General features: G+C 44.4%; 1 protein-coding gene across 1 annotated transcript; it reads right to left on the reverse strand.

The window, feature by feature from the left end:
* Positions 1–19: 19 nt before the first annotated feature.
* Positions 20–24,049, reverse strand: kcnd2 (potassium voltage-gated channel, Shal-related subfamily, member 2). The gene is made up of 6 exons (XM_067235194.1): positions 22,941–24,049; positions 3,254–3,416; positions 2,845–2,943; positions 1,825–1,920; positions 426–643; positions 20–188 (listed from the first exon to the last, which is right to left on the reverse strand). The coding sequence occupies exons 1-6, from the start codon at positions 24,047–24,049 to the stop codon at positions 20–22; spliced, it is 1,854 nt and encodes a 617-aa protein (XP_067091295.1).
* Positions 24,050–25,045: the final 996 nt, after the last annotated feature.

Below are 25,045 nucleotides of genomic sequence, written 5' to 3' on the forward strand. Positions count from 1 at the left end.
ATACAGACAGGTGTAACACCTACAAGGCGGAGACTCTGACGATGTTGCTCTGAGAGTAGACGGTAGAACTGGTGGTGCCGTCTCTGTCGGATGACATCACCACTGGGGTGGGCAGGCAGGGGGTGATGTAAGGTTGATCGCACTTCAGCGGGACCGCTTCAACATGTTTGGCGTTCAGGCTGGACCGACTGCACAGAGCGGACAGAATGGGGACAAAAGGGTGAGAAATATATGCGCACGCGTGTATTTGTGTGTGTGTTTGAGAGAAAGTGTGTGTGTGTGTGTGTGTGTGTGTGAGAGAGAGAGATAGAGAGATATGAGAGAGAGAGAGAGAGAGAGAGAGAGAGAGAGAGAGAGAGAGAGAGAGAGAGAGAGAGAGAGAGAGAGAGAGAGAGAGAGAGAGAGAGAGAGATGAGAGAGGCTACCTATTGGCCAGCGGTCTCTCTCTGATCTGGATGGTGCTGAGCTCCTGGTTGTTGGAGTGGGGCAGGCTGAGGCTCGTCCTGCGGCTGCGCCGCGAGCAGCAGGACGAGAGGCCAAGAGGGGAGGAGGACAGGGAGGACGACCGGGAGCCCGCTTTGTTCACCATGGAGAGCTCCATGCAGTTGGACTCGTACGTCTGCTCGTCTACAAACTCGTGGTTCTGGAGGGGAAGGGGTGAAGATCAGGCAAAAGGGTGACACATAAATCACTCCCAAGCACATCATTTTAACGACTTACTGCGCTGTAATGACTAAACATGTTAACGATATCTCCGCTAAAGGCAGGGAAATATTGTTGCGTATAAAGAAAAATTGAATATCCTGGGAATATAATTACATTCCCCCAGATGCCCACATAAAGCACCATCTGTGATGCGATTTCCATCATTTTCTTCCTGATAAATGAGCAATACTTGAAGGTCAGGCTCCGTGTCGAGTCTCAACTCAGCCACCAGATGGCAGAGGGAGACAACGCACTGCTCCCCAAAGCTAGTCACGACTCATCCTCTCCCACCTCATGTATACTGCACTGTATCATCTATAATGCACAGCAGAAGAGCTCCTGCTGTAAACATGTAAGCCGGCATCAGAAGAGCAGGCCAGTTTTCGGGAGGTTTTTATCCCTGATCTCCAAACCTTTTACTGAGGAAAGACACTGATTTATTTCGTTCAGAGGGGGGTCTGTTTACAGACTTCATATAGCAACATGTATAGAGCTCTACCACAGAGAACATTAGGTCGAGCTTTTATTTTGTTTAATTATACATGGAGTAAAATGAAGTGTGCTTGTCTGTTTTGAGGGCGTAATGTTAGTGGCTGGAACAGCATGTGTTATCTTTGGCATGCTGCCGATAGCTCTCTGTATAACACAAGCCCATTTGGAGCTATTTTTAACTCTTACATGTAACACATGCAACAAGTCCTGGCATTTTAACCCGTGTATCCTGTCTATATTTGAAAGCTGTAACCGGGTAGATCACATTTTGACGTGTAATATGTAATATTACGTTGTTATACAATACAAGATACAATATTACATATTACTGGGAAGAAGGTCTGCTAATGGGTGGGTCTATGTACATTTTTTATTTGTAAAAATATACATTTACATTTAGCAGACGCTCTTATCCAGAGCGACTTACAGTAAGTACAGGGACATTCCCCCGAGGCAAGTAGGTTGAATTGCCTTGCCCAAGGACACAACGTCATATAGCACGGCCGGGAATTGAACCGGCAACCTTCTCATTAATAGCCCGATTCCCTAATCGCTCAGCCACCTGACCCCTTTTCAGCTCCCCCTATATATATGTAGAGGGCATAAAGTGTGTGTGTGTGTTCATACCGTGGTTTTCTCCAAACAGTGCAGCAGGTGGTGGTGATTGCTCTCAAGCGGGGCATGGGACTTCCCAATCAGGACCTTTCCTGCCTCCTTGGAGGCCTTTCAGGGACACACAGGGAACAGAACACAGGGTGTAAGTGAGTCAGCGATGTGTGACGTCCTCGTTAAGGGAGGACAGGAGGGACGAACACAGTGCAGGGGACAGCAGACACAACACACAGACAGAACACACAGCCCTGTGCTGAATCACCCAGCCTCCAGTGGACCTGTCAAGACAGTGATATTTTAGAAGTGCATAGACGTAAAAAGAAATATTAGTTGGTTATCCCTACAGGACTGGATTTGGTGGTAGAAGTAAAGAGCCAATTTCCAATTAGTCATTTTTTGTTTCAACAGCATCTGCATTCCTGGACTAAAGAGGGTCTCAAACACTTCTCTGCTCAAAACCAAACCAAAATTAACACACACTGATGGCTCTTGACTGATGTTAAGACATACACGTTGGTTTGAAATTAAGCCAGTAACTGGATGCTCAAACAGCAATGTGCAATGCACAACACAGAAACAAAGAAAAAACAGAGTTTAGAGGAGATGTAGGCCGGGTGGATGCCCTCCAAATAAAGAGAAGTTTAATACGAAATTCCTCCCGTCCCCTCCAAACCCTGTTGGACAGACATGCCGAGGTTGGTCATGACTCATGAGTTAGGGTGCCATGTAATACATCTGCTCCACCAGCAGGGGAAGCTGGAAAGTTGCCCCTTGGCAGTCCTGCTGTGTGGTCAAACCAGAGAGGAAGAAAGAGAGCATGTCAATGCTGCAGCCCAGAGGCGTGAGTGGGAGCTGTTAGATAGGACGAACGACCACAGTGATGCACTGGAATGACGGCAGCCCCCCCTCCCCTTTGTGTAACGGCACGAGCAGCCCCTGCGTTGCGGCATGAGAAGCCCCGTGTCGGGATGGGTTCAGAGCAGAGCGGCATGCACCAGACGCGCCACGTCGGCCCCCGCCAGGCGGGCACGTTACCTCCTCCAGCAGGTCGTTCAGGAGCCCACTGTGTTTGTAGTGCATATAGGCGTTAGTGCCCCGGCTCTTCGCTGCACGGATTTTAGCAATCCGTGTTTTCTGTTTGAACAAACACACCTCTGTTTAGGTCCCCCTCTAGACACAGATCTCTGTGTCAGTTGGCTTACCTTCTACTCAATGCCAGTATTCAGAGAGCCTTACAACCCCTTGTATTCAGTGGACCGCTATAACGATGTGAGAGATGTACATACTTCCATTGAGAGCACGCCACAATCACTGGATCTGTGTCTTCCAGTCTCACACACACACAGGGACAAACAGTGATTTCAGGGGCTCCTGTGTGAAAAGCCACGTGTGTTAATGTTGCGCTGAGGTCGAAGCAGAGAGAGGAAGAGAGACGGCACCATACCTTCTGTGCTCGCCGTTTCTCCGCACGCTGGCTCTGGTGGTAGATCCGACTGAAGTTTGACACAATGACGGGTACAGGCAAAGCAATGACCAGCACCCCGCTCAGGGAACAGATGGATCCGAACACCTTCCCAACAATGGTTTTAGGCACCATGTCACCATATCTGAAACGCAGAAAAGGGACTATATAACCAAATTTTCCTGGGGGAAATAATCTGTTAAAACAGGTCATAAGGTAATTATAACAATCTTTTAAGGGAAAGCTAATATTAACATTTTGCTTACTCTGCTAACATTCTTAACTATCTTAGCACACTGTAACTATAAATATGCCTAAATATTTTTTGATGATGTTGGATATTTACTTTGTGTTCATGTGAAAAGTTATACATCTCATGTGGCAGAAAACAAATAGTCCTACTACTGAGAACTTTAGGAAAGTTGCTTGTTGACCTACATATCTTGTCCCATCACAAGGCGCCTCTTAAAACCATGTTTCATATATAATTACACACCTGCTCGCACAGGCCAAAGCTTTCACATGGTGACAACCCCCCCCCCCCCAGCTCCCTCATGGCCTCCATGAGCCAAACCGCTAGTGAGAGATACAGGGAGCTGTGTTACATTCAAAGAACGCAAAGTATAGACAACAGCGGCATATCAAACCCAGAGGAGACCATGTTAAAAGTATCTGGGTCTCAACCACAAAAAAAAACGTTTCAATCCCACAGCTTCAGATACGTGAAAGCTCATCTTGATACACAAAAACATCTGTAAGGAATTTAATGCACAATTTAAGAGCAAATATCCATTCTTTATCATGTTCAACATAGGCTCCCAACTGTCCAACTAAGCGCATCATTTTTCAACATCATTCACATGTTTGGAAGACATTTCGAATGGGCAGACGAAATGGAGCCCATATATCAGATGGTACAGAATTGTCCCATTAGTAAGATTAATGCACCTGTCTTCGGTAAGGCAGTAAGACTGTCTACGCTCAATGTAAATCTAAAATAAAACTGTCTTCTGGATCTCTCCTATGCCCTCTCCTCTCCCCTCCTCTCTCTCCTCTGCAGGCCCCTCCAGACCCAGCTCCAGCTTCGGGCAGTGTCCTGCCTCAAGTCCTCACACTGCCACAAAGAGTAAATAAACATTTCATGCCTTTCACTGTTTCAGGTCTGTGCAGGGAGGCGATCATAATTCTGCAACAACAAATAATGAGGCAGCATACTTCATTTCCTCCGAAGCAATTAATAGTGCGGGGTGCAAACTTGAAAATTACCATAATTACTTGTAAACTGGCCGTGTGGTCACGACTAGCCCTCAGTCAACATATCATACCAGGAGGAGCCTTACACCAGCGCTAAAATAGTAAAAATTAGGCTATAGTAGCGCGGACAATGTGAGGATTCCGTATTTTCAAAATGCCACAACATAGCCGCCAGCAAGTCTTGCCGCCAGCAAGCAAGTCGATTGGTAGTTGGCTGGGATACAGGTCGGAGCAATGACTGATTGTGACCCTAATGCGTTAATGACCTGAGAATACCATTAGGCTGCCTCCCCAGAGTAAGATAAATGCAGGTGTAGGAGCACATCAACGTTACTCAGTGTCTGTGACAGCCCCATATCTCTCAATGGATGCCGGATAATGTGAATGTATCGCTACACGGGAGGTTGACTATTTCATAAATGAAGTTGTCTAAAGCCCGTGGCCGGCTGTTTGAATCATTAGCGTCGGGTTTCCATCATGTTGCTCCAAAAGGCAGGCCTTTTCCACAGCCAAGGGAAAGGCTGTAAAGTGTACGTTTTAATATCACGCTCGATGGGAGTTCATGTACAACAGTTTGCTTTCAACTTGAATGATTACAATGCAGATGTCATTTATTTTACAGCTCATTACGGGTCAGCCATTTTCCTATGTAATCCTGCCACGCGCTTGACAGCATGTGTCAATTATAGACACTGTATGTACCCTTGGGAGCCTTTTAGAAGATCCTCTACATCATACTAAAACACAGAATACCCACATATTAAAGAGCAGGCTACATGGTTATAATACCAATCCGATACTAGTCTGTGAGGGATTGACTATCACATTATTCAAAGACCTATAACAGGCAGTATCTCATATCGCATGCAAAGTTAAACACCAAGTACAAAGAGCATAGTACATGAAGCTCATACAAAAATCTTGCAACAATTCTTCAAGAGCGATGAGATTCCCGAAGGACCAGAAAAAAATACATAACAAAAGAACAACAACGCAGAACATTTCTTGAAAATACTGGCGAGCAAAATGAACAGCCGAGAAAGAGCGATTCAAATAATGCCCTGTGTTGTTTCTCCTATTGTTACCTAGAACCTGCAATCAAGGTCTGCATTCCTTGCCTGACTGGCCAGCCAGGAGACATGAGGACGGATGACTAGATCTTTCTCCAGCCGGCGGAGGAGGACGAGCGACTGAATGACTACCTTGCCCTGAGCTCCACCCACCTGAGACAACCGCTCTCGACAGCACATGCTCGCTACTCCCATTGGCCAAAAGGCGGTGCATAGGCCTCTTCTGGAAACGCCACTGCACTGTAGGATGTGTGACACAGAGTTGAGATCGAGACTTCACAGCGTGATGTTAGGATGAGGGATGGCACAGGGGGAATATCGGAGAGACGAGAGATTGGGGATATAGAGCCCCCCATGGTAGGGGTAATAGATACATCAAACATTCATGAATGTGAAACATTCCAGAATAGGGAGTTAGCCTGCACTACTAGTGACCTCAACAACGGGGCTTGGATCCACCAGGGAGGGCGGGTCTCTCTCTGACGCACAAATCTGCATAACCACTACGCTCCTTTCCACTGTCAAACTAGCATGATCCCACCTCTGCCACACACACTCACCCACCACAGACACGCATACACACATACAAATGAAAAACAAGATTGGGCCTTTAATTTCAAATCAAGTTAAAGCAATCCCCACTCTAAAAAAGCAATCTTGCACCTTGATTGTCTTCCAAAACCCTGTGTCTGAAAGTGGAATGCCATCTGGTAAGTGGGAAGTGAAATAAAACAGGATCACTTTACAAACACGTAATATGTTTATCTCTTTACTCAGGGAAGGTGCAGGGCATTTTCCCCCTGATCAATTCAAACAAATAGAATGCTCCCACAGAAACATGAACATCTGAAATAAGCTTAGGTTGAGAATGGCAGTTGTTCCACACACTGCCAAATATCCTTATTTACCTGTCAGTTTGTCATAAACGCACACAAACGCAAGCATACGCACCCACCCAACTACAGAAACGCAAACTAACACACACTGTGGTTTAGCCAGCAAACACCAAGGCACTTAACAAGACCTTCTTAAGTGACATCAAAAGGGTACAGTTTCTGATGTAACCCCACTATAAGGACGTGTCCAAAATAATCCACTCACTCCTTCAGTTCCTGGAATTGATATGTGAGTTCAGGCCGCTGCCAACAGTGATGACAATGACAACTCAATAAGGATTGTGAGAGTTCCCTTCACTGAGAGATGGGCTGTCAACAGAGTTTAAATCCTGTCATCCACCTTCTCCCCTGTGGTGCTACTTAAAGTTTCCCCTATAATAAACTGGGCCTAAATCCAGCATTTACAGTACATTTAGCAGACACTCTTATCCAGAGCATTCCCTCCGAGGCAAGTAGGGTGAAGTGCCTTGCCCAAGGAAACAACGTCATGTGACACGGCCAGGAATCGAACCAGCAACCGTCTGATTAAAAGCCTGATTCCCTAACAGCTCAGCCATCTAACCCCCAGTACAACAACTTCTCACTACTCTTTATACGGTATATGTTGATGGTATAAACATACGGATGTGTTTAATCTATTGCGTTTATTTACCTTATACCATTCTAAAAAAGTATTTAAGTCTACAATACTGATAAGTTAACTCTAGCCCTAACCCACTCTATATTATTTACAGTATCATTATGAAAATACTATACTGCAGCTATTTTCCTGGCAAAAAAAAACGCACTGCGCTTTAAATTGGAAATGAAGATGGAATTAAGCTAATTTGATTAATAAATTGCGTTAATCGTTTTGATTTGTCAACTGATTAGCCTGTAGAAGAGCTTAGCTGCGTTCTCTTTCCTGGGTGCTACTATCTGTCTTCATTGTATCATGTCACTAATTACGGGACAGATTCTAATCTATTATGACTTGAAAATAATTTAATTCTCCCTTGTTATTTTTTTTCATGAATTGTATATCGATTACAGTGGGAGGACTCATATCCTGTTCAAGATTGGCCTCCCCATCTTCAACCAGGGACTAACCAGGGACTTCCTGAAGCACTGCCATGCAAATCTATGAGCCTATGCAATGAAATTACCGAGATACGCTATCAAAGATTCCAATACAAGACATCCATTTTAAGTAGTGTTTTCTCATTTCCAGCACAATTTTTGAGCTAGTCCTTAACAAGGTCAAGCGTTTGTAACAGACATTTAGAATTAGATTTTTCATTTTTCATGTATCTGAAAATATGATTGTCTAATGAAAAATGTGAATCTTGTCTAAGGGCAACAATAACAACATAGGCAAAACAAATGGCTGAGGGGCTCATTTGACCTTGACCAACCTTTCTGTGGCGCTCTCCATATCAATAGCGCTTTATGTGATAATTTGTTTTAGCACATCTACAGTTCAGCATCTGCCAAAACAGGTTCCCAGTCAGTCAGGCCCCTCTCGACCTCGAGACAGAGCCCCGTCAATTACCTGGAGAAGACGGACCAGATGGTGCTGCCATGCCAATCACAACGTGATAATGACAGAAAGGGGCATACATTAAAAACATGGGGGAGGTGGCAGGTTGACAAACCAACAACCCGTCCCATTGTCCCCATCTTTCAGGACAATCCAGCAAAAGCTCTGGGCGGTAAAAATTCAGGGAATGGCAGACTCCATGGAGGCAGAGAACTCAGGGCTTTGGGAAGAACAGTACACAAAAGTCATGACAAATTGAGGGGGCACTAAATTAATGTATTTGCTGTCTGTATGCCGTTATCTTCTAAATTGTCGTGCTGAGTCAATCTCTGATATAAGGTTCACTTTCTTAATTGAAGTTGGATCATTGGATCATTAAAAGGATGTATTTTAGCCTAATCTTTGAACAGTAGCCAATCCCCAAACAAATTATTTGTTATAATTAAAGATTATTATTAAAACTCATAAAATAAGTTTTTTTATGGGGTCAATTTGTTTGAAATAAGTACATGTCAAAATGTACCAAATTATTAAATAAATTCATGAAACCAGGAACATTTTACTACCCCCTATGATTAATTCACTGCCAGCATCCGTGCAGAAAGCTGTGAGAACGTCTTGAGGGCAGGAATGCAACATTTAGAAGGTTCCACTGGAAAAAGTAGAAAAATACATTATAGAAGAATTATGATTCCTCAGTGAAAAAGGCCAGTGACTTGTAGTAATTGTAGAAAACCTTACATGCAGTATCTAACTGCTATAGTTGCAAGGAGACTTGCTAGGTCAACCAATGTAGGCCAGCAATGGGGGAGACGAAGGATATGGGGCCAGTCTTATGCTACACTTTCCAAATGTAGCACAGTTCACTAAATGTCAAAAAAGGCTACTGAGTGTATCCATGAATTCTGTCATTAGTAAAGTTTTTCCTTGAGGTAACAGTGAAATTGTGAGAAATCTGGAGACGGGGTGTAGAGTTATAACCAAAATCCCACTACTCTGAACCTTATGCCCTGTGACCTGAACCTACCCTCCTACGACTCTCTGAACCTTGACCCCTGTGTCCTGTCCTGTAATCTGGCTGCACAGCATCCGGGGCACTGTCTGTGTCTGTCTATCCCTCTCTCTCTTTCCCCGGATCAAACCCTGAGGGCTGATGGGATTAGAGTGTGTGGGCCGATAGGGCTCTGCTCTGATCTTTTCCTGAGATATACATCATTATCCAGGGGGAATCCCAGAGGTGCTGGTATTAACACATTAGATTTCCACTGCAGGTGATGGAAGAGATAAATACACATAATTACTGCTGTTCTATTGTGGATTTAAGTTTAGCGATAGCCCAGGTGGGAATGTGGATACAAGGAAGTTTGTATTAACAATGACAGAAAAGGATACAAAGAATGTATGCACAAATAAAAAGGTTAAAGTTACGATAAAGTCTGCAAGCCTGAGCCATAACCTCAATGGAACGGTTAATTAATTACCATGGTTACAGTTTGAGGTTTATGAAGTTGAGTCAAAGGAAACAGGGATGTTTTATGCACAGCTATACACTGGAGGCTACTGCCGCCATGTAAACGAATTCTTGCTGTGCCTTGCCATGTCAGTTCAGCTTTGATCCTACACCAGTACATTGAGCCACTAGGCTCAAAGAGAACACAGCCTGCACAAAGGCCATTGAATTTCTCCCTCTGAGCCATGCAAAGGCATAGATAAACCATATGGCATAATCCCTCCCATATAGCTCCAGACACCTCGTCCTGCTCCTCCACTCGCTCACATATCAACCATGTATTCCCATAGCCCTCCAAATCCCAGCTTAACCCTGGCCCCCACAAAACCCGTCCCCCACGGTAGTTATTGCTACGGCTTTGACGTTGGCGTGGCGTTTCTCTCATTTGGGAGACCTTCTTAGAGTCAAAGATGATGAAAAAAATCTGTAGTTTCTTCCTCACTGCCGTCTTTCACCCACCCTTCCCATGGTCGGACCGGCCTCTTTCTGTGACTTGGAGATGAAAAGAATGATACCCTGCTTTAGCTCTCGTTCTCTCCCTCATGCTCCCTTACTCGTTGCTATGCCGTGCCAGCGCACACCTGCTTGACATCTTGCTTCTCTTCCCTCTCATCTCCCATCTTTCCATTTCTCCCACTGACACCTGAGGAACAAATGCTTTGCTAGGCAGAAACAGCACCGCAACATATTCCCCTTCGTCAAAAACCCATATACCTTAACACCCCCCCCCCCCCCCCCCCCCCGCCACCAATGAAATATTCCTTCCAGCAATCGTGCTTAATTGCTGTTTAATAGATGTTTTACATAAAGGTTAAACATCTACAAACCCCCAAATAAAGATTATGCTATCATACTTATGCGTGGGAGTGTTTTCGCATGAATATGCAAGCTCAAATGAACGTGTGTGCCGAGTGTGAGAGCCTGTGTGTGTGCGCTTGTGTGCGTGTGTATGTATACGCCCACGCAAAAGAAACACAGCGTGTTTTTTCACAAGCTTCCTTCCAGTCAGAGAGGAGAGACTGGGAGATAGGGCTCTTTGATCAGTCAAACCTTAATTAAACAGAGGTAAACTGACTCCACTGTTGCTCAAAGGCCGTCTCTCTTCCTTCCTTCCAAGTTTCCATATTGTGTTTTCACCACTTCTCTTTACACAACTTGCTGGCGGCAGCTGCTTACAAAATCAGTGGCACAGTTGGTTAATGAATTACACTTCTCCACGGTTGAAAGGGGAGGGCAGATGAGGAACATGAAAGGGGTGCCGGAGGAGGGGAGCTGTGTGGGGTAATGGGGAGGGGGGTGGGGGTGGGGTGGGGAGTGCTGAGGGTAGCTATGGATTATGGGAGAACGCGAAGATAAAATGAAATCATCAGACACTCAAGCGATTATGATAATGCACTCACTCTGTATTCATCATAGGTTAATCTTCATGCAGGAGAGAGAAAGATAGACAGAGAAGGGGGAAGGGAGTCTGGATTTTTCTGGAGATCTGAAATGGAAATGAAATGCAAGTGTAATCACTTATAGCGCGCATACTGTATATATTTATACAGACTTGAGCATAGGGGGTCAAATACTAGTTTTGATCCTACGGAACCAATCATTCTGCTGAACTGAGCTTTTCAGACCACCCTTTAGCCTTTTTTAGAGGTCAGATGATGGAGATGCAGGAAAGAGAAAAGGTCTTGAGGATTAGAGCTTTTGTGAGGGGAAAGGGGAACCGGTCCAGGAGCCTCATCACGCTGACAGCAGATTACGGCGCCAGAGCGTCAGCGCCAGAGCAGACGGGTGAGAGATTAACTCTGATGTGCGATTTCACACAGAGCAGCCGCTGGATATCAGCTGGCTCCTCCGGCTGGCCTGGGCCCCTTATCTCCAGGTCTGCTCCTCATCCACCCAGAATGCCCAGGAAGTTGAAGGCAAGGCCGATAGGGTTTCACTTAGAAAACATGCATAACAGTTCCATACAGATGCTACAAAATGTATGGGGCACATGAAATAACTCTCCCCCACGTCAAATACCTCAGGGAATGTCTTTGAAACAGACTTCAAGAACAACATTCCAAAAAACAGCTGCCAGTTCAAAAGAACACTTCAGCTGTATTGGGTTAAACGGGGGGGAAAAATCGAGGAGGAGGGATGAGAGGAGATAGGTACAGCATACAAACCCGTCGAGCATTTTTCCACAGAGCATGAACTGCAGCCAGGCTCACGACAGCAGCGAGGCCAAGATAGAGGCCAGAACCAGAGACCTGAGAACCTTTGGGGAGAGATTGGGAAGGAGACCCAATGGCCCGGCAGAGATGCAGCTCTTCTAACAGCTGTCGACTGGCCCCCAGGGCAGATCAGAGCCCGGCGTGGTCCCCGAACACGGCACAGCATGCCAGCTCCACCAGAGCCACCCTTCCCCCCCACCTGCACCCGCTCACTTCCTTGTGAGCATGGGGACATCATTACTACTTCCATACGCCTCGCCTTGAATGTGAACAGTATTATTGAATCATACAAGAAAGATGGGGAAGACGTTTTTTTTTTTTTGTAGAACTCAGGGACCAAAATATCCGAAAGGGTGTTTTTACAATTACATTTATTGGTGCAGTTGAAATCTCTTTGTCGTTTAGATGCGGATACTGATCTTTCTAGTTTTTGCTGTAGAAGCTGACAAAGAAAGAATTTAAGTGACCCCGAGGGTGTTGAAGGGGAGAGCAGTTACCTGGTAATACACAGCGCATTATTTATCACTCAAGCACCTTTGTCATTGGAGAGGACAGAGCCCTCCATGAATAATGATGGTGCGAATGCTTAGTAGTAGGGGAGCTCATCGCACAACGCAGCTAGCTAAGTCAAAGCGGGTGTGTCGTGGTGCACCGTTAAGACAATCATGGCTGGATGGAGGTTATTCCTTTTAATCACACCCCAGCACACCCCCACCTCCCCCCCTTGTTCAACCCCAAGGGGTGTTACTATTTTTAAACAGTTTTTCATTCCTTTTCTCTTTTTTTTTCTTTTTCGTTCTTAGCTGATGGCGAGGTAATCTCTTTATGGGACGTGCGCCCTTGGAGAATCAGAGAAAAGAGAGGGATGTTCAGAACGGAATAGACCGTGGATGGGGAGGGGGGAACTTTATCAATATGCATTGCCTTCCTAACACGGCTTTGCATACAAGTACCAGACTGAAAGTGTTTATTTACCCTTCTATTTCTTTTTACCAGTTTCCCTTTGAAAATAACGGGCGGTATTTGTTTAATGTCTGTGCTGGTAGGTTGTATTGAGAGAGTCATCCATCCTGAGGGAGAGAACCACAGAGAAAGAGAAGCCTCTCCCATTCGCTCTCCTTCCCTTCTAATTGGACTGCTCCATCTGGTGAGGGTTATGGACCACAGACTGGAGATTCTACTGTTAAAACAACCCATCAAACACTTATTCATGGGGGACTGAGTCCTTGGAGCTCAGCCATGCTAAGCATTCTACATGTATGTATGATAGAAAATCAAAGAAAAACAAGGCTGGGCTGGGAGTGTGTGTGTCTGTGTGGTGAAGCTAGCTGAATATTGATAGTTTGGTATGGGCGAAAGGCTGGAAGGCTGGCGAGATTCACGCTGTAAAAACTGCAGCATTCGGTTGTTTCGTGAAACAAAATGTTCTGTACCTTTGAGAAAGAGTCAAAATGGTGCTGTTCTTAGGGAGACGTATTCACAACAACAACACCATAAGTGTCTGATTTTAAAGCTGGGTGAGTCGCGTGATAAGAGTTTGTGAGAAGAAAAGCTCATGCATTTCACATTTGAAATAGCATCGACAGGAGGACAGATACTCAGGAGAAAAAGGAATGTGTGACAGGATATTTGTGGTGATGATTACGGTCCATTAACTTTGATTGATGCCATTTTGGAGAGAACACACAGATCGCACTCACGGTTCCGTGACGTTTTTTCTTCACTAACATATGTAGTATGGATGAGAGGAAACCCAAAGATAAGATTCCATGCAAAATTGATTTTTTGGGCTCCATTCGACTCCTCCTTAACCGTGTGCCTGGAGACCAGTTCACCATTTGAGGTAATGGAATGTCACATGTGATGAGAGGCTGATGTACCTCTCTCCACGCCTGCTTCAACATGATCCCTGGCGACCTCCATGTGAAGGCCAGAGTGAGGGAATCCATAAGGCCAGCCGCATCTCTGCACAACCCACCAAACTGTGGGATTACAGGGTTGTTTACCGTATACAAATTGTGTTTGTATACAGTGCGCGTGTGTGTGCGCGTGTGTGTGTGGGCCTGTGTGTGGCTGCAGCGTAGACGGTGCCCCGGACGAATCTCACGTTAATAACGACGTCCTGCTTTGTTAACGCCATCAGCTTGTCTGTCGATGTGGCTGTCCGCTCCGTTTAGCTCGCCCGCTGATCTCCGACCAAACAGCCGGCTTAGTCACAATGAGAAGGACTCCGTTAGTCTACGACCGTTGTTTAAAGATAAGGATGTGCTTGCCAAAAACCTTACACTTAAGCTCCACTGTGGGGATTAACAGATGGACAATTGGTGGGGGGGGGGGGGGGGGGGGGGGGGGGGGGGGTACAATTTCAAATCAGCTGTTGATGATTTTGCCATACTACCCTGGAAAAGAAGAACAAATCCCCAAGCAGAAATGCTTCTTAAGCATCTGAGACGTTGCTGAGTAGGTAGATGACTGAGGAAGGTCACAGCAGGGATGTCCTCTGAATGGGAGCCCAGACGTAATCTGAATCACACCTTCATAAAGATCTCAAGCCATCTATTCTCCCTCCAAACCTAAATACAGCTTCTGGACTCTTCCAGCCTTCTAGTCAATGACGTCTTCTTGAATAATGCCTTGACACAAGGAATTATGATTAGTTTTCCTTTTGACAAAACTGTGACGCATTTAGCAGGCATACTGAATGTTAGCTTATGACTAACAGATCTGATGACAGACAACATCTCAGTATTCACTCTCTTTGATGGCTGTTTCCAGACATCATTAGGAGGATCAAGTCATGACAGATCTAATAAAAGGTCATGACCTAATTAAGGGTCCTAGCTGGTGACATGTCCTTGCCCTGCCCCCCACCTGTACCCCCCGCACCAGCCTCCCTCCTGCAGGGCAGCTATGGGGGTCACAGGTGTGGTCAGTTATGTGTATTAAGACCATTTTTAAGGTGTTTACTTTACCAAACATTGTTCTGCAAAGTCCTATAAGATCGATGAAGATGTTCCAGAATTCAGTACATTTTAAACGCCATTAACGTCCCTTCAGGCTAGCTGAAATAGATGCAACATGTACTGTTGGACCACTTCAAAAGGCCAAATCAAGACAGGGCTTAAATGAGCTATTGATCCAGGTGTGGCATATTGATTTAACTTTGTGTCCTGGGGTAACCAGGGAGCAGCTGTGCACCAGGTCAGGTCACAATATGACTGTCTCTAATCCGATCCATAAGCCACATCAGCTCAGCTCCCCTCTTCTAACATAACAAACCTAAGCTACAGTACATCCAACGACCCCATTCCATTGATGGAACAGCTTCAGGAAGCTGTGCAGACCAGATAAGGGAAACTATGGACAAGGCAATTCATTATCAAAATGAGGTTTTACACCAGAGAGTGTTTTAAAGTTGCTGTCATGATAGATAAAATCATCTTTCTTATTGACCCCGAAGGGGACAGTATTGATCTAGTTTGTGAGGAGAAAATAACTGCTAATTCCTCAATGGTACAGAAAACAACTGAAAAGAATGTATACAAATCATTTACGAAAAAATTAAAATAGCTTTGGGGTCAGAAAGAAAAGTGCATCCCTAGTGCGTGGCCTGCTTTGTTGAGGCTTGACCGCATGGCGCACCATGGGTGACATGTATGACTATTTATAGGGGTTTGGGCAGGCAGGAAGCAGCTGTCATACATCAAGAGGACAGGCTGACATCCCTCATCTCAACAGGGCCTCCCTGGCAGCTCTTTACACACACACTGAAATGGGACAGTAAGACATGTAGGCAGGCCTTGCCCTCCCACATTATTAATACACTATGGCGAACAGTGTCTGGGTGGCCCCGGGCCATAACTCTATGAGTTACGCAGCTGGTATCTGAAATGCTTTAACTGGACTTGCCTGGATGTTGGGTATTTTTCTGGTGTTCTTTTTCCCTGGAATTTCTCACATTTCTGATTAATAACCTTTTCAGTAGTTCATGCTTTTATTTGGCTTCCGGTGATCTTCACATGTAGTGATTTTTAAGTTGGTGTCCTTGTGCTTTTGTGTTACGTTTTTAACTTAAATATGCAATTGGTAAGTAATCAAAAAGTTATCTCACTCAAATATTCCTTTGAGAAAAAAACAATAAGACAGTTTGTTTCTCTCCAAGTTATGTCATGGACAGAAGCTGTGTGAAACCATATAACCTTATTTCCAGCCTCCTTTATCCTCATGCTACCCTATCCTCATCACCTATATGTATCAGCTTGGTAGTTAAATCTCCCTTACCCCAAACAGAGCAAATACACCACCCAAATCATGCCATGACATGTTACATCACCTCTAAAATTGCTTTTCTGCCTGCATAACAATCCTATAATACCCCTAGACTTTTGGCTTTTTCTGTAAACCAGATCAGCTGGAACGAAGAGAGATTACTCTTGTTAAAGATATGTTTCTAGTATTCCAGGTGCTATGAATCTGGAGCATTGATAAAAGGATATTACAGTACAGGGAGTAAACAAGAGAAATCACTCAATCTAAGCAACTCAATTTAAGCTCAATGGGTTCCAATAGACTCTCTTCTCCTCCATCAGAGAAGGGTAGAGATGCAATTGTACTCATCCAATCCTTGGCCATCAGGAATGTCTGTAAATAGGAGTACACCATTTAGTCTGGGAAATTGAGTTTAATGACTGTTGTCCTGAGTGTTTACTAGAGCTACAATAGCTGCTATAAATACAAGGACAGCTGTTTATTACGACCTGCTTTCAATGCGGAAACATTAAACATTGTATAATGTTCACTAGCCATGGCCCAGACATGAAACTAATGAAACAGCTCTCTATGAACACAAACAAGACCTTATTTGTATAGTGATGGGCATAAAGAGTGGAAGTTACCACAAGCTGAAAGACTGGTTCCTGCCTGGTCGTGTAAAATACACCTGCCTGCTCCCTCTTGTATCTCAGATGGCTGAGCGGTTAGGGAGTCGAGCTATTAATCAGAAGGTTGCCAGTTTGATTCCCGGCCGTGCAAAATGACGTTGGTCAAGGCACTTCACCCTACTTGCCTCGGGGGGTGTCCCTGTACTTACTGTAAGTCGCTTTGGATAAGAGCGTCTGCTAAATGTAATGAGTGGTAGGGTCATTCTTTGTGTTTTTCTCAAATGTTGACGAATGTGAAACTGTCAAATATTACACTCAACTCTGAGTGCAATCTTTGTAAAAAATAAAACTAAATTCCCTCTAGTTTTACAACATTCTGCTTGTTTGCATCCAAATGCAAACGGGATGTGAAACACAAACCACATCAGAGCAATAGAAAGAATTGGAATACTGTTGTGCAATTCTAACAAAAGTGATGAGGAAGCATAATGTGTGTATGCATACCGATTGCCATGACCAGACAAGTCGTTTTCATTAGTATGTAAATGCTGATGTATGTAAATAAGCCACACAGCTCTCTTCGACGAGATTGGTGCTAGACTCGAGCTTATCGCTTCCACGCTGTTTGATCTAATGATCAGAGGGAATGCATTTTCTCGTCTTATATCTTGTACAACATATCAAGCTTTGAGATAGGACAGACTCAAATAATATATTCCTCCATGTCTCTGATTCTCTACAAATGGCTTGGGGTTCTAGGGCCGGCGGAACAAACTAACAACAATGAAATCATAGTGATTTGTTTTCTCACAAACAGTATCTGCTTACTCCGTAATACAGTGATCCTGGTTTAATTCGGGGGAAACTATAGTCTAGTTTCGGAAATTGTCATTAATCTTCGATGTCTCTCGAGTTGCAAAATGAGAAAAATAAAAATGGCTGAGTGTTAGGAAAACAGAAATGCCATATTTTATGTTCTCATACTACATTACCCAAGCTGAAGTAAAGAGAAGAACATGCCAGTCCATTTCACTATTTAATGACCAGCATTCAAACCACATTCATAAAATGTCCTCCACTGACAGATGGGTAAAGGAACAGCCTCCAAAATAAGATGTCAAGGAAAACCATACGAAAAGGAAGGACAGCCATTTTGTCCCCGAAGTATGGATTATTTATCAATCTGGCTGTCACAGGAGAAACATTTACAATTCCTTAAGATGCAGTCCACACCCTACCTCTACCTACCTTACATCATGACATCAGCTCTGCTGCAGTTCACTCAATAGCTATGATGAATGTGTGCGTTGTTTCTATTGCTTAAAAAACATGAGAAGATGAGGGGAAAATAGAAAAGAAGCACACCAGGAATACAACACAGCGAAGTTGATGAAAGGCACAAGAGACAACCATTTGATATGTCTATCTTTCTCTACACAGTGCCTTTCATCAATATATTGATACAGTATACCTTCTTATCATACATCAACCTGGCTGTAAAAAGGAGCTGACATTTTGCTATCATAATTCCCTGTCAAACCTTCTGCAGAGTGTCTAAAATAGCCCCTCTATAATGAACACCGGGGGAAAGAAAGGGGCCGGGGCAGGCGTAATTTCTATTTAGTGGTAAAAAGGACACCCCTGCCTCTTTCACAGGTTCGATCATTCAAAATCAGCCTAATCTGCCCTGCAGAAGTGTGCCGGTTCCCGCCCCTTCTCTCATCCTCCTCCATTTCACAGTCATTTGCATAAGCAAAAAAGGAGATTATGCTCATGTTGGGACATTTCAATGCCTAATTCACCATTGAGGCGCCTGTCACTTGAGGTTTTATGGCACATTTGAACACCATTCACCTTTACACCCCAACCATACATTGTTTACATTTAGTCAGTTAGCAGACGCTCTTATCCAGAGCGACTTACATTAAGTACAGGGACATTTCCCCCGAGGCAAGTAGGGTGAAGTGCCTTGCCCAAGGACACAAAGTCATTTTGCACAGCCAAGAATCGAACCGCCAACCTTCTGATTACTAGCCCAATTCCCTAACCGCTCAGCCACCTGACTCCCTGCACGTAGCACGTCCATACAGTAGCATATGGGGGGCAGGGGTGGTCACAGTCAGCCTGCAGGCTAATGACACACTTCTGAATGCATCCACTCCAGGATAACAGCAGATCACATTATATCTCACAACCCTGCCACAGATGTACATTCTGTATAGTGCAATGCATGGTGTGTCATGGATTCGGTCAACACACACCCCAAACATCTGAGATTCACATAGAATAGTGTGTAATCAAACACTCAGAGTGTTTTTTACGATTGTGTAATTCTGCTTGGAAGTAGAAGCCAAATCCCTAGTCAGCCAGGGGCACCGAAAGTTAACCAACAGCATTAATAGCAGATTGTCAAGAACACATTTGTTATCTCTTAGGCGCAGATACAGTAAAGGGCCCTCAGGATCTTTTTTGTACATTTCAATTACATCAACCATGGATTGGAGTCTTGGGCTTCAAACAGCTTTACTTTGTGCGACATCTAAACGTGAAGTTTCTTGGGCATTGATGGCCATAGGGTTTCAGAATCAGATGTCAGGGCTGGACACTATTATAGTTGTTGGAGAGAGTCAAAGATTTAGTTGGCTTCCATTGACCCTGCCGTCTGGTAACCTTCTCTTACTTCTTAAATCAGCCCCCTGACATGTTTATGGACACCGCTCCTCAACCACTCTAGTGTGGGGCGGGTGGAGCAGTGGTCCTGACAAATAAAATGGCAATAAATTGTGTGGATATAGAGTGGCTACACTGTGCTAACACCCCATCTATTTCCCAAATGGACAACCCGCATTAGCATCCGCTACATCACGTGCGACACTTTGCTGCTAATAAGGATGAAAATGCAAACAGATATTCAGGGAAAGTACAGTATGTTGGTGGATTGACATACATTTGAGTCAAAAGTGAGATGCACGCTTAATATGTACGTGTTTATGTAGAGGACTATGGACATCTCATATGTTTCATTCAAGCCCAAAACATGCATGACCTTCAGAAGGACTCCATGTCTGTTTGGTGTGACGGGGGGTATGCGTGTTCCCTCCACAGCCCAGCGGCCCTGCTCTCTCCCCCCCCCCCCCCCCCCCCCCCATAGTCCCCACTCCTTCCCTTGTGGGTTTCGCTTGACTTCAAGCGTTTTCACAGCTGCTCTCTGCGGTGCACTCCATTACACCTTAAATCACTTAGGAGATCTGAAGCACCAAAAACTCCCTCTGCAGCTAATTCACCCTGACCATGTGGAACTGACAAAGAACAAGCAAAGACCTCCACTCCAGATCGGATCTCACACATGGTTACTGAGCTCCTACAGCTCTCCAATATCAATAAACTGCTCGAGATCTTTTCGTAACCCTCAGCAGATAATGCACCAAAATAACTAGGTTATATGTATTTCAATTTTGGCTCATTTTCACAGAGCGCTTTTCTTTAGACACTGTGGAACCTTGGCAGTGGCATCTCAGCAGCGGGGCGGTGTGTCATCTATTGGGTATCCCAGCGCAGCTACAGAGATTAGGCTCCATAAATAGGGAGGGATAAGTGGGCCTTCTCCCGTGTTCACTAGCTAGTGTCGCCACAAAACTGGAGAGACACAGAGGCGTGACACGCAGCTGCACAGAGCTATTGATTCTCCGCTGGTCTCCAGGCTCCCTTCTCTCTCGTTCAGGCTGCCTGCCAAGTGCCTGAGAACGGACGCCCTGCTCTCCTAGTGTCGGCACATCTGCTTAAGCAGGATCAATGGGCCATCAGCAGGAGAGAGAATGCTACTGTCTTTGACTCAATGGGGTGTGAGAGAGCTGGTTGGAAAAATAAAAAAATACTGTATATGTAATGGAACAATATCTCCATGCAATTACGATCATCAAAAGGAGGTGTGGCCATGGCCATCATTTGGAAACGACTGATTCCATTAATGCTACAATGGAAGGGCACCACACTCTAATCCGTTTTAACTGTCTATGTTTTCTCATCTATCTGAGTTAAAGGGAATGATCATTTGTGACCCAAGCAAGAATTCAGTTAACTTTGTTCAAGGTGGTTTTGTGCTGTGCTTTAAAGAGCAGCATCCCTCCCTTTGTCCTAGGATGACCACTTCAAGGTTACCAAAGGATATCATATACTGTAGATTTTGTTCTACACTAAGGGAGGGACAAAAGTAACTATTTCATTCTGCCATGTATTGGAAATTGGATTTTTGGATAATGAAACAACCCCACTGACACACTGAACTCTTTCAATGAAAGAAAGGTGACTTTGGGAAATGTCTTTCTTTGAACGCCAGAGTATCTATAGCTCCTCAATAAGAAGTCCAATAGTCACGGCCCGTTAAATCCCCTGTTCGGGTCGCAAATCTATCAGCATACCTGTCAAGGACTACAACAGACTGACGGTAACGCCCCAGTTTATCAAGGTCGTTTTACGCTTGTCCTCGTACATGGGGACATTGTTCTGTAACCTGTAGCAGCACAGTGACAGTTTGAACCATTGAACACTGTTGAGTGCTCCCTGAAGAGAAATAACCGGAATAATAATAACAATCCATCAAGTCTCTGAATGTGATTTAGTAAGCAAGTAAATGCATCAGGCAATACTTCGCCGACAGCTTCCAGTTGAAGCTGTCGGCGAAGGTCATAATGTTCAAGATGCTCCATTTGGTGGGAGAATGAAAGGTGGAAAGATACTGAAAAAGAGAAAGACTCTTTTTGATTCATGACAATAAAATTAAGTAAAACTCCACTGCAGCATACTGCTGAAAATTGGCATTGTTATCTTAGTCATTACCAATGTAACAATGAATATTTTGACAAGTGTGTTGTGTTGTTGCAGAAAGGACATTTATAAACTACTTAAAAATTCACAATCTGTTGAGCAAGTGGAAGATAACTGATCTCAATTTAGTGTCATTGTCTGCCTCACTGTTGTTAAATGGAATTACTGGACATGAAAGGCTTGTAAAAGCACAGAGACAGACATGATTTTTCTGGTCAGATATTTCATATAGACCTGCTTAACGTCTTGACAGGTGACATATGATGGCCAGGAACTTGTATGATCATGTGAAAATAGAATCTGCCTCGATCTGTGTGCTTGTTTAATGCATTCCTGGCCTTAGCAACCCAGAAAGTAGTCTGGTCACAAGTGCAGACCATAGCCTAAACTGTAGCATATCTACATGTCCCACGGGTCCCAAGTGTAGCATATCTCTTCCCATTCTGCCTCTCTATTTCTTGTCTCTCCTCTTTCTAGCTCACTTTCTAGCTCACAACAAAGTAACCTAATTTGTCTGAATTATCTTATCTCGCCCATGAATCCCTAACTTGAGTAAAAACGTTCTTCTAACAATTATTATCCTACGATATCCTAACATGCAAGTATTTTTTTCTTGTATAAATAGCAAATAGCAAAACACTTCAGAGGCGGTGATTAAAGTAGTCAGCAGGGTGTTTTTACACACGAATTATGAACGGTCTGATTATTTTCACTTTATGACTTATGCTCGTGCATTAGCAAGCCAGACGCTGCTGCTCAGTGTTATTTTGAAAGCAGCTTAACACAGAAACCCAGAAGCATAGCAACCAAGCGGCAGCACGCTTAAAGAGCAAGGAAGTTTTCAGCACCTTGGAAAGCGCACCACCGCAGCACGCACGAGCGGAATGCAGAGAAGAGACACAATGAACAATGAGACGAGCAGCTGCACAAGTGGGCACATCGATATAAATTAATTAAAATAATCGCCTTAACCATGATTAATTAATGTATGCTGCATCAGCACCCAGAGGTTGTTAAGGAGAATTAAATGGAAAATCATTCAAAACATTTAACATTCATGGCGAGAAGACAAAAAGGGTGGAGAGACGGGGAGAGGGTGAGGTAAAGAGAGAGAGAGAGACTGAGAGAATGCCATAGGGCTAAAGGCCTTCACCTTGATGTTTAGGCCTACCTCATTGACTTATCAGTGCATTGGTTGTTCAATAGGATTCATTGTGACGAAGTGAAAGGATAATGTTAAGGTTATCAACTTGTAACAAGCCATTTAGTTGAGTGTAGGCAGCCCAGACTGGTGAGTTTATAGGCTACCTATCCATAAAGCGTGGACGAACCTAAAAAGATAATGTGACATTCCTAATTTCGCTTTAAGATTCCATAGCCCAAGGGTTGTTCAACATGAATAGGGCTTCAATTGTAAGAGAACCCTTGTTTGTATTCAACGAATAATCTTATTTGAAAGATCAGGCTCGTTTGTAGTGAGAGGTGCACAATGCAACCACCTACCCCAGTGTTGTCATGGTGACTATGGTGTACCAAAAAGCAGCAGGGATACTGGTAAACTTGCTGGCTGTGGAACCCTTCTCTGCATAAAACATTACAGTGGCGAATATGATGATGGCCATCGTGAGAGAGAACAGGAGGAAGCCCAACTCCGAGGCACAACTCTTCAGTGTATAGCCCAGGATACGCAGTCCAGCGGAATGGCGGGAGAATTTGAAAATCCGAAAGACTCGGAAGACCCTCAAGGTGACAAAAGCTCCACTGACTTGGTCATTGTCAGTCATGACCAACCCAATGTAGTAAGGCATGATGGCGACAACGTCGATGACGCTCATCACACTTTTCATAAAATTGTACCGACTGGGGGCAGCGATTAAACGTAACAGGTACTCAAAGGTGAATATCATAACGCACGCAGTGTCCAAACAGAAGAAAGCCACTGCGTAACGGTCTCCACAGGAGACCTCCTTTGCAAGGTTTGGCATAGGCCCACATGGAACCGTTTCCACCACATTCGCCATGACTGAGATTGCGATGAAAAATCCTGTGACATAGTAGAAGACAAGGGCCGTGGTGCTTGTGTGAGGATTTTCAAAAGCCCGCCACAAGTACTCTCGGAAGGTCATGTTCAAAGGGGCAATGTCATTGTTCTCCTCGTCCTCGTCGTCCTGCAGCCTTTCTGCGTTTTCGCGCCGCCTGTCTTTATACTCCTCATAACAGCAGTCTCCAATAATCTCGGGTATTATGCCAAAAAATGATAGTTCCTCGTCGTACGCAGAAATACACTCTTGGCGTGGGTAGTGTAATTTTCCAGTGCGGTAGAAATTAAGGATGGACCTAAAGATGTCAGGGTCACGGTCAAAAAAGTACTCACTGGTTTCTTCGTGAAAAAAGAAGTCCCTTTCTGTACTCCCAAGTAAAGTGTCTGGGTACCGTTCTAAAGTATTTCTCCACGTCTGAAACTTGGTCCCGCTAACGTTGAGGATGATAAGTCCATCTTGGGGTTTTTTCTTTTCCCTCGGAGGCATAGGCATAGGGGAGCTCGCCACGGGCATCCATCCTATGGCCGCCGCGCGGGCAAAGGGGAGCCATGCCGCCACTCCTGCTGCCATTCTGTGTATGTTAACGACCCTTCTTTATCACAGTACCGTGGCTTGAGGGTGAATAAGCATCTGAAGAAGGGGAATCAAACATTAGAAAATGTATTAGCCTATGAAATTACGCAAACATGCCAGATGGATGCAGGTCTACTAGTTTTCGGATTTTGTCTGCAGGTAACATAGAGGCTAAAGCAAACCACCTTGCAGACTCACTTGGACATCGCAGAACCAAAACCTCAGACATTATTTTAAGTAATTATTCTTCGAAAGAAATCATACCATAGCTAGAAAATGAGGACGGTTGAAATAATCACCTTAAAATTAGCAGTGGATTGCAGAAATATCGGAGAACACTATGGGCAACATTATCACATCAACCATGAGTAAAGAACAAATCAATCTTACCATATCAGGTCCAACGGCATCTAAAATAAGTCAAAATAGTCTCACAAAACCTGTTTCCATAATATAGACACTTAAAAACCAGCTCCCATTTGCCTCAAATGTGTCTGAGGATCGTGCAAACGCCGCATCAAAAACAATGTAAATGTTGCAACAAGTTAAAAAAAAATAGTTTCCGCAGTCGCTATTAGTCAGAGATCGTGGTTCGTTTTGTCCACGGTCTTTTGTTTCCTAGTCCTCAGAACGGTGGTCGCTCTCTATACGATTTCTTCCTATGCAGCTGTTCTTCTATAAAAGCGCAACTCTGCTCCTCACGTCGTCTGCAGGAACACCCCCTTAGGAACCGACAGTGAAGCGAGAGCAGACAGAAGAATATGCAGTGTGGTAGGAGTGGCCCTCCGCAATCAGAAATTCCACAACTGGTTCAGGCAACTGGCTGTATAGTATGATAGAAATGTTTCAGTGCGAAACGAAAGCCAGATAAGTAGGCATCATCTCCTGCCTTCAGTGCGGAAGTTACATCTACACTGTAGAAGTCCTGAAGGACTTGTAGGTTATTATAATTTTTTGACTTATTGTTTGACATTTGTTAGGCAGGAAAGGTAT

The sequence above is a fragment of the Osmerus mordax genome, chromosome 4 (genome assembly GCF_038355195.1).
Source record: "Osmerus mordax isolate fOsmMor3 chromosome 4, fOsmMor3.pri, whole genome shotgun sequence".
Classification (NCBI taxonomy): Eukaryota; Metazoa; Chordata; class Actinopteri; order Osmeriformes; family Osmeridae; genus Osmerus; species Osmerus mordax.

Coding starts and splice junctions, on each gene's coding strand:
- kcnd2 (XM_067235194.1), bottom strand. CDS start 24,049: ATGGCAGCAGGAGTGGCGGCATGGCTCCCCTTTGCCCGCGCGGCGGCC. Junction 3,417..22,940: donor GTCACCATGACAACACTGGG/GTAGGTGGTTGC, acceptor TCTGCGTTTCAG/ATATGGTGACATGGTGCCTA. Junction 2,944..3,253: donor AGAAACGGCGAGCACAGAAG/GTATGGTGCCGT, acceptor TTGTTCAAACAG/AAAACACGGATTGCTAAAAT.